The following is a 10,175-nucleotide window of genomic DNA, read 5'->3' on the forward strand; positions in this document are numbered from 1 at the left end:
CAGAGCCGGTTTCAGGCAGGTTGGTATCAAAAGGGTTAAGAATTGTTTCTCTATTATATATTTTAACCCTTTCGTTACCATATTTCTGTTGAGATGCTGAGTTTGTTTCAATTATTTTAAATATAACAAAGAATTTAGTAAAATAACTTAGTCATCATTCAGCTAGTGTTAGGAACATAAATTGTGACTAAGGTTTGGTGGAAGATTTTAATTCTAAACTTATGAAAACGAGACATTTGTACTGAGAGCCAGAGACGGTTTCAGCCAGGTTGGTAATGAAAGGGTTAAAAAATGTATTTCCTAAGGGGGAAAAAATCATTTTCTTGTTTAAAACATTTTGTATTTATTTGAAAAGAAATCAATTTTAAATAATAAAGATATTTTTTTTAAGAAACAATTTTTTTGTATTGTTCTCATTTTTATTGTTAAGACCACAAACCAGCAGAACTGCTGGCGAACCAGACAAGATGCTTACCTATGTTTTATCTGGTTGTATGTTCTGGGTTCAAACTCCACCAAGGCCCACACTGCCTTTCATACTTTGGGAGGGGTCGATAAAAATAAATACCAGGGTATGACATAATTGACTTAGCCCCTCTCCTGAAATTGCTGGCCTTGTGCCAAAAGTTGAAATTAAAAAGGCGGTGAATTGGCAGAATCGTTAACGCACCACGTTTTGTTTATCTTCATGTTCAGAGTTCAAATTCCAACAAGGCTGACTTGGCTTTTTCATCCTTTCAGGGTCAATAAAATAAGTACCAGTTATACACTGAGTTCAATGTAATCGACTTCCCCACCAGCCCTGAAATTGCTGGCCTTGTGCCATAATTCGAAACCATTATTAAGGTGGTGAGCTAGAAGAATCGTTAACATACCGGACAAAGTTTTCGAAACAGCCAATATTTTTGTAGTTCAAAAAACTGCAATTTATGACATAAAATGTCCTGGAATTCACCAGAGCTAATAATGGTAAACTTTAACTGCTAAATATAACGAAAAACCGGCAGTGAGACTGTTTTTAGCAGATCCCGCAAATGGGGCTCATGGCAGGCAATGGGCTAATCCTAATCATCATCGTTTAACGTCTGTTCTCCATGCTAGCATGGGTTGGACGGTTCGACCAGGGATCTGGGAAGCCAGAAGGCTGCACCAGGCCCAGTCTGATCTGGCAATGTTTCTACGGCTGGATGCCCTTCCTAACGCCAACCACTCCGTGAGTGTAGTGGGTGCTTTTTATGTGCCAGACGAGGCTGGCAAACGGCCACGATCGGATGGTGCTTTTTACGTGTCACCGGCACAGAGGCCACGATCGGATGGTGCTTTTTACGTGTCACCGGCACGGAGGCCAGTCGAGGCGGCGCTGGCAACGGCCACGTTCGAATGGTTCTCCTATGTGCCACCAGCACTGGTATCACAGCTACAATTTCCATTGATGTTGATCGATTTTGATTTTCACTTGCCTCAACAGGTCTTCACAAGTAGAGTTTTGTGTCCCAAGAAGGAAAGGTATACCTATATACTATTGGTCTCTTTAGTTGGACTGCTAAGTTACGAGGACCAGTTGTCAAGTGGTGATTAGGGGAGACAAACACACACTCAGATATACACATATACAGGCTTCTTTCAGTTTCCATCTACCAAATCCACTCACAATGTGTTTTTTATGATGATTAAAAATAAAAGAAGGAAACAAAAAACAAGAGAGTGAGATAAAGAGATGAATGAAAACGGTTTTATTGTAAGAACTTGAGGTTTCCCACTTGGATGTAGAAATGTGCAATGTTCTTCAGGTGTCAGAAGAAGAAGAAATTATTTTTTTTTTTTCTATTTTTCTTTTTGCATTTTTGTTCCTTAAACTAAATTGACAGAATGAGCAAAATATTTAAATTTTATTAATTTTTTTTAAAACAAGCAATCAATCTCTTCTCAGTGGAAATTGCTCAATTGTGATACCATCCTTGGTTATGATGTTCATAAGAACTGCATCTCCAGTATAAATGTCCCTCTCGGCAGCAGATATGAACACATCCTTCACGAGTTCAATGGCCTTTTCTTTCGACAACTCTTTCTTCTCTACATTTGTTTGATTCTTACATTCAATCTGAAAAAGAATGATAACGTTTTCTTTATTCATCACTCAGGGTTCACAAAAAACGTTGGGGACAATACTGGGACAATACAATGTGCGGTTACCCCATAATCATCATCGTTTAATATCCATTCTCCATTGGACGATTCGACTGGGGATCTGGGAAGCCAGGAGGCTGCACCAGGCTCCAGTCTGATCTGGCAGTGTTTCTACAGCTGGATTACCTTCCTAACGCCCAAATTTTTGCCACAAGGGCAGCTTGTGAGAGGTGGCGATGAGTTGATTACATCGACCCCAGTGTTCAACTGGTACTTGTTTTATCGATCCCAAAAGGACAAGAGGCAAAGCTGACCTCAGCAGGATTTGAACTCAGAACAGTGACAGGTGAAACACTAAATATTTCATCCAGTGTGCTAATGATTCTGCCAGTTTCACTGCCTTCAAGGGGTTACATAATAATATAAAATAAAATAGCAACCACCATCATCATCTTTTAACGTCCATTTTCCATGCTGGCATGGGTTGGATGGCTTGACCAGAGCTGAGAAGCTGCACCAGGTCCCACCAGTCTGATTTGGTTTGGTTTCTATGGCTGGATGCCCTTCCTAACACCAACCACTTTACGGAGTGTGCAGGGTGCTTTTAACGAGGCATCAACACGAGTGCTTTCTATGTGGCACTGGGACAGGACTCTTGTTGGCCAATTCTCTTCAGCAGTTAAGAATGGCCTTGAGTACAGCAAGGTGCCAGGTATTTTGGCCCTTACACACATAAATACATATGTATGTGCGTGTAGCCCAAGGTGCCACACAGTGGGACTCAATCCAAAATTTGTTTGGTTGGAAAGGATGCACTCCATGTTTGTGTGTATGCATACATACAGACATACACACACACACACACACACATATATATATATATATAATATATATATATATATATATATATATATATACATACATACATACATACACACAGTTTGCAGTAATCTGTTTCAACCACAAAGCAATGGTTAGCCAAAGATTATAATAGAAGACACTTGCCCATGGTGCCATGCAGGGATATCAGACCACTTGATTGCTCAGCAGACATTTTAAGACCACACACGGATTGGCACCTGTGCCAGCGGCACATAAAATGCACGATTTGAGCGTGGTCATTGACAGTGCCACCAGACTGGCTCCCTTGCAGATAGTACGTAAAAAACACCTTTTGAGTATGGTTGTTGCCAGAACTGCCTGACTGGCTCTTGTGCCAGTGGCATGTAAAAGCACCCACTACACTCTAGGGCATCCAGCCGTAGAAAGTCATGCCAAAACAGACTGGAGCCTGGTGCAGCCTCTTGGCTCACCAGTCCTCAGTCAAACCGTCCAACCCATGCCAGCATGGAAAGTGGCCTTAAACGACAATGATGATGATGACAGCCATACCTGCACCTATGTCTGAAAATAAGATAGGATGGTCAAGACTGGAATGCCCTTGATCATAGGTCTACAGATTCAAGGATGATGACTAGGGGCTAAATATAAGAAAGGAAGTGGGGAAGGAACACATGACAATAATTTAAAAAGCACAAAAGAACAAAAGGAGGGAAATAAAATTTAAGGTGTTTGCTCCACCATACCTGGTTGTCCAAAATTGGTTGTAACATAGAACTAGCAGACCCAGCAGCTCGGCATTGTTCCCTTTGGTAAGATCCGACAGGATCGAAACTATACACGGCTCCTTTACCTGGAACAAAGAAACACATAAGTTAGGGAGACATAGGGAGAAACCTCACCCACTCAAAATCCTCATTCTGTCCACAATGCTATCATTTTTGCCATCCACCACCCTCGTCATAAACAACATATACGTATGTGTGTGTACAAGAGAACTTTGTGAAACTTTACATATACATGAATCCAGAATCCTCGTTAGGTACCGAATCGATCCCAAAATCTAATCACTTCATGCCAAACATTCCTGAAAGTTTCATTTGAATCCATCTAGCCATTCTTGAGATATCTTGTCCATGGATAAACAAACAAATACAACTGAAAACAATACCTTCGCCTTCGGTAAGGCAGAGGTAATAAAACATGAAGTTATCAAAAGGGGTTGTTTTGAAAGGAAGTGGAAATAACTCACCATCTTCATCAATTCCAGCGATGAGGTTGTATGTGTAATAAGGAAAGAAGCGTCTGTAGTAGAGAATGGTAGACAACATGGCTGCAACCGCATTACAAGACATTACTTTATGATGGTCATGTTCGTAGATCTGAAAATACAAAAAACAAACATCACATCGGCTCTCAGATCTGGTCTCTTAACCCCTTAGCATTTAAACCGGCCATATCCGGCCAAGAGTATTCTGCCTGTTTTATGTTCAAACTGGCCAGATCTGGTCTCTCACACCAACCCTACAATATCGTTTTAAAAATTAACAGCTACCTCATCAAAATCTCATAGCTACACGATTAATGCATGATTAGTTCAAAACAATTTGGATAAAAAAAGAATTAATTTTGGCAGAATAATGTGAACACGAAAGGGTTAAAGTTTTATTTTCAACATAATACGTATGCATGAGATATCCGGCGCAATGCTGTACTCAAGAAGACCTGGTTGGCCTAGCAGAAATGATACTGGTGCTGGTGTCACATAAGAAGCACCCAGGACACTCTGTGGGGTGGTTGCCATTAAGAAGAGCATCCAGCCATAAAAATCATGTTAGAACAGACAACGGAATAAGGAGTAGCCCTTGGCTTTACCAACCCATGCCAGCATAGAAAACGGACCTTAAATAGTTAAAATATCTTCTTAGTATATAATGGTGGTAAGTTTTACACCATCTGAAAAGTTATTAGCTGAGCTATTAGTTCTCTTGCATTCAGGGGGGCATCAGAGCATTTGAGTGGCATTAGACCCCAACAAATGCCCATAAATTAAATGCATCTATCTTGGCTACAATCATGGCCCGTTGCGCGTTATGTGTTAATCATCCTCCTCCTCCTCCTCCTCCTTTAATGTCTGTTTTCCATGCTGGTATGGGTCGGATGATTTGACAGGAGTTAGCAAGCCATAGAGCTGCACCATGTTCCAGGGTGATTTGGCTTGGTCTCTATGGCTAGATGCCCTTCCCCATGCCAACCACTTTACAGAGTGTGCTGGGTGCTTTTAATGTGGCACTTCCACATGGCACTGGCATGAGTGCCTTTTATGTGGCACCGGCAAAAAAAACAAAACAAAAAAAAATTATGAAAAAGTATAAAAACCAATTACCTTCAGACGAGCTTCAATAATTTTCGTTAAAGTAAGGACATCTCCATGAAAACCAACACAACCCAAAACTGTTGAGTCAGTCCTGTGAATGAGACAAATTCAATTTTCAATTTTTGAGGAAAGAACAAAAACAAAAATTTGTCGTATCTTGAGAGGGTCATCATGCACACACACACTGATTCTGTTTCACTTTGTTTATCATTACCAATCAATTAGTTAATCATTTAACCAATAAACTAATCAACTCCTTGGTTAATATTTCAGTCAAACAATCAATCAACCAGCTAAGTTCATCAGATTCCTTTCACAAGTTCTCTTTACTACAAGGCCTTGAATGGTGACAAAAGGGCTTTGAAAAACCTAGCTGACTGACTGAATAATTAATCAAACAAACGATTAGTGAATTCGTTAACTCTTCAACATTGAAACTGGTCATATCTGACCCAAATATTCTACCTGTTGTATGTTCAAACCAGTCAGATCCAGCCTCTCACATCATCATCATCATCATTGTTCGACCGTGGTCGAGACAATGGAATTTACCATGCTACGCCAGACTTCACGGTCCATCATGGCATTGCGGAGGTCCTGTTGCTGGATGCCTGTATCCTGGAGATTACATCAGGGTAGAAGAGTGTGCGCCCTCTGGTATTGCGAGTAGATGGCTTCGAGAGGAGGAGAGTAGAAATTACCTCTTTTTCAGCTCTACAACAATGTCCAGCAAACTGGACTCTCCTACCTTTCACAAGAGATGACACAGGTGGTAGTTTCCCATATATTTGCATTTTGGTTGGATGACGCTTCCACGAGAGATTTTGAGCTCTCATAAGGAGGCGAGTGTAGGTTCCATCCAACCGCCTCTCACACCTACCCTACTATGTCATACCTTACTTGGAAAGAGATGAAGGTTGGCAAAACCTGTCTGCTATAGGTCTGGGACGGACCAAAGCCCAGGGTTACAGTAGAAGACACTTGCCTAAGGTGTCACGCAGTGGAACCAAACCCAGAACCATGTGGTTAAGAAGCAAGCTTCACACTACACAAACTCAAGGTTAAAAAAAAAAAATTTTTTTTAAATGTGTTCTGTGTTACAATGGATGAATGCTTGAGTAATTATGAAAAGATTTTGAGAGAAAAAGAATAACAGCTTACACTTTATAACTTTTGGGGGAATTTCGAGTATGAATAGTGAAACCTTCACTCAGTCGAGTGTCTGAAGCGATGATGGCATAGTCTGCACCAGACAATCCTAGAACAGTTCTGTAAATAAAAAAGAGAGAGAGCAGAGTTACAATAGCATGCAAATAAGAGGACAGAGTTACCTTAATATGCAAATAACAGAGTAGGACTTTAACCCTTTCGTTACTGTATTAATATTGAGATGCTCTGTGTTTCTTTCAATTAATTTTAAATATAACAAAGAATTTAGTAAAATAACTTCGTTATCATTAAGCTAGTGTTAGGAACATAAATTCTGACTAAGGTTTGGTCGAAGATTTTAATTGAAAACTTATGAAAACAAAACATTTGTACTACAGAGCCAGAGGTGGTTTCGGCCAGGTTGGTATCAAATGGGTTGAAAAAACATCTACAGCTTACTGGGACATAGCTACCCACAGTGAGAGAACAGCTATGTAGTTAATTGACCTGGTAAAAGTAGCAGTCAATTTTCCTTCAAATCATAACCTACCACCTTCAAGAAAAATATACAAGCGTATGTCACATAATGTAGGAAGTTTTAGATAGACTGAATAAAAAGGATGGTCATGGCTGGAACACATAAGTTGCCTGATCATGATGGTTAAGCTGAGACCAAGCAGCAGATAATATATTACTTTTGATCCTAACGAAGTGAGCTGACAGAGTCGTTAGCACACCAAGTAAAATGCTTAGTGGTATTTTGTCCATCCGTACATTCTGAGTTCAAATTCCGCCGAGGTTGACTTTGCCTTTCATCCTTTTGGGGTTGATTAAATTAAGTACCAGTTACGCACTGGGGTTGATATAATCGACTTAATCCGTCTGTCCTTGTTTGTCCCCTCTGTGTTTAGCCCCTTGTGGGTAGTAAAGAAATAGGTATTTTGTCTATCCGTACATTCTGAGTTCAAATTTCACTGATCGACTTTGCCTTTCATCCTTTTGGGGTCAATAAATTAAGTACCAGTGAAATACTGACTTAATCCTCCCCTTTAAACTTGCTGGCCTTGTGCCAAAATTTGAAGCCGTTATTACTTTTTATGCTGGCATAATTTCATTATATCTATACTCCACAACCCACGAAAATACCCAAAGTGAAATGCTTTGATTTTGTGTATTAGTATTAAAATACAGGACCAGATACTGCAACAGCTTGGGTTTCAGAGGACCACAGCTCTTCAACATCCTCCCTAAATGCCTGAGAGACTTGCATGGTGTGGATGTGGGTTTCTTTAAAACTAAACTGGATCTCTTCTTGTCGGGGGTCCCAGATGAACCTACCTCAGGACAGGAGACACAGATGCGGGCAGCAGCATCGAACTCCCTTGCTGACCAAGTGCCACATATCAGAGGTGGATTCACATATTAGTGTAGCTCATTCAGCGGTGGTGCCCCAGCATGGCCGCGGCCTTCGGGCTAAGACATTTTAAGGATTTAAGGATTAAGGGTTATATCGAAGAAATGCCCTAATTTACAAAGATGGATCCCTAAAACCAGTCGATATTTTAAAAATATTTTAATAATATTATTAGGGATTGTATTAAAAAATTGTTTAAATATTTTGTGTATTGTAGAAATATAACCAATTTATTGCAAATAGTTTTTAATAACAAAATCTTATATGGACCCTCGTTGTGAACCACTGGCTTAGTAGAATTACTGGTGGTCTCTGGTTCAATCCCACTACATGGCATCTTGGGTGAATGTATTTAACCACGAGTGAACTCAATACGTTTAAACTGTTTTCTTTTACTATAAAGCTTAACTTGTCTGATACGAAAAAAATCATAAATATAGTTTAGCAGGGCTGATTTGATTGAGTAGCGCTCCAGCCGTGATCATCTCTTCTTTTCCCTATGAACAGGAAACCAACGATCTTTTTAAAGACGGCAGGATATGATTCGAGATTTGGCTGCTATTTCTAGCATCACTGTTATTACTGCCTCCACAGATAAAGAAATAGTTCGATTTAATAATAAACTGTAAAAGCGTTGAACAAAATGCTTCAGGCTTTTTTTTTTTCAAAAGGTAAAAAATGTGCTTAGGCCTGAGCCATGGAAATGCGGTACTACTTAAGAAGAGTGGTCCCGGTGCGCGCACTCGCGCTAGCTAGTCGTGACTAGTCGATCCTCAGCGTTTTTGTTTTATTTACTTTGTGTAAAAAAATTATTTATTTTGTGTTTTATTTACTTTGCTAGGTAGTCGTTGTAGGATCGACTAATCACGACTAGCTAGCGCGGATACGCGAGTGCGCGCACCGGGACCTCTGTTCTTAAGTAGTACCTGGAAATGCAAGCTTTCTGGGACAACTGACCGATCGAGACCGTGAAGCCGGGTGCTTTACTGTCCTGGGAGCAACAGAACAGCCTCTGTCGAAGATACCCGTAAGACCTACCTTAGAGACAAGAAAAAGGGGATAAAAGCATGGAGATTGCAACCCACCCCGATCATCCTACCTTTGGATAAGGACCCTGCGATCGCTCCTCTTTGTCCCGAATTAGGAATCGCTGGTGGAGTCGATCTTTCGTCACTAGTAGACCTTTCCGTCGATTTCCGTAAAATTTTTTTTTTTTTTACATATGGGCTTGCGGGAACTTTTGAAGTAATATACATATATATATATATACACATACACCGAGTAAAAAATTTCAGTTATCTCTCTCTTTCACACATTACTCTCTCTCTGTCTCTTCACACACACTAACAGAAGCACTTCACTTACACAACATACTGTCTGTCTCCCATCAAACACACACACATGTACATCAATGCTTCCCACGCACGGTAACTTCAAAAGAACTTCCCTCGTCATACAATCGCTTTCTCTTAGTCTCTTTCGCTCTCATTACTTCAAAAGTTCCCGCAAGCCCATATGTAAAAAAAAAAAAAAAGTTTTTTTACGGAAATCGACGGAAAGATCTACTAGAGACGAAAGATTGCCATCGCGGGGCATCTTTGTCCAAGGGTCTTCGCTGGTGAAAGCCAAAAGCCAAGAAGACATAAAGAGGTACAAGATGCAATATACAAGACATACACCAAAGAAATCTTGGCAACACACAGCCATGCGGTGACTACTTACCCTCCATTCATGGCATAAGGAGAAAAATGGGCCTCCACCGGCTTTCTGTAGTCTTCCATCCTGATAATTATTCTTAATTACGGCTGAAATAATTAATTGTTTCTCTGCGATTTCTTCTCTCGGCTTCCTCAAAGTGACATGACACAGCACTTTCCGGTTTTGTGGTAGGTCCGCACTGAATATATCGCTGAGATTTCATTGGATGATATTCCTTCATACAGCGGTTTTCTGAATGGAAACGAAAAACATCGTTAAATAAAATAAATAAGGATAATTTCTGATCTGTCCTTCTCGTAATATTTGTTATAATGTTTGAATTTGGTTTAATTATGATTTTATATCGGTTGTTATTACAAATCGCGCTCCCTCGCTTGTTGTACTCGTTGATACAGTCGTTCCCCGTATACACAGTTCCGGACAATTTATCCGGCTTCTACTTATCCGGAATACTGGGCACTACTAAGTAATATACGGTACCCTGTATTGAGTACACAGGACCTTGATTTTGAAGTTGGTTAATTTGCATTCAGTGTGTTAAGAACAGTT

The 10,175-nt window shown here is 40.2% G+C and overlaps 1 protein-coding gene across 1 annotated transcript; it reads right to left on the reverse strand.

Annotated features, from left to right (window-relative positions):
* Window positions 1-1,705: 1,705 nt before the first annotated feature.
* On the reverse strand, window positions 1,706-9,799 carry LOC115225870 (proteasome subunit beta type-1-B). The gene is made up of 6 exons (XM_029796861.2): window positions 9,630-9,799; window positions 6,506-6,613; window positions 5,354-5,435; window positions 4,220-4,349; window positions 3,714-3,820; window positions 1,706-2,101 (listed from the first exon to the last, which is right to left on the reverse strand). The coding sequence occupies exons 1-6, from the start codon at window positions 9,686-9,688 to the stop codon at window positions 1,916-1,918; spliced, it is 672 nt and encodes a 223-aa protein (XP_029652721.1). The 5' UTR covers window positions 9,689-9,799; the 3' UTR covers window positions 1,706-1,915.
* Window positions 9,800-10,175: the final 376 nt, after the last annotated feature.

This window comes from Octopus sinensis, linkage group LG28 (genome assembly GCF_006345805.1).
Source record: "Octopus sinensis linkage group LG28, ASM634580v1, whole genome shotgun sequence".
Classification (NCBI taxonomy): Eukaryota; Metazoa; Mollusca; class Cephalopoda; order Octopoda; family Octopodidae; genus Octopus; species Octopus sinensis.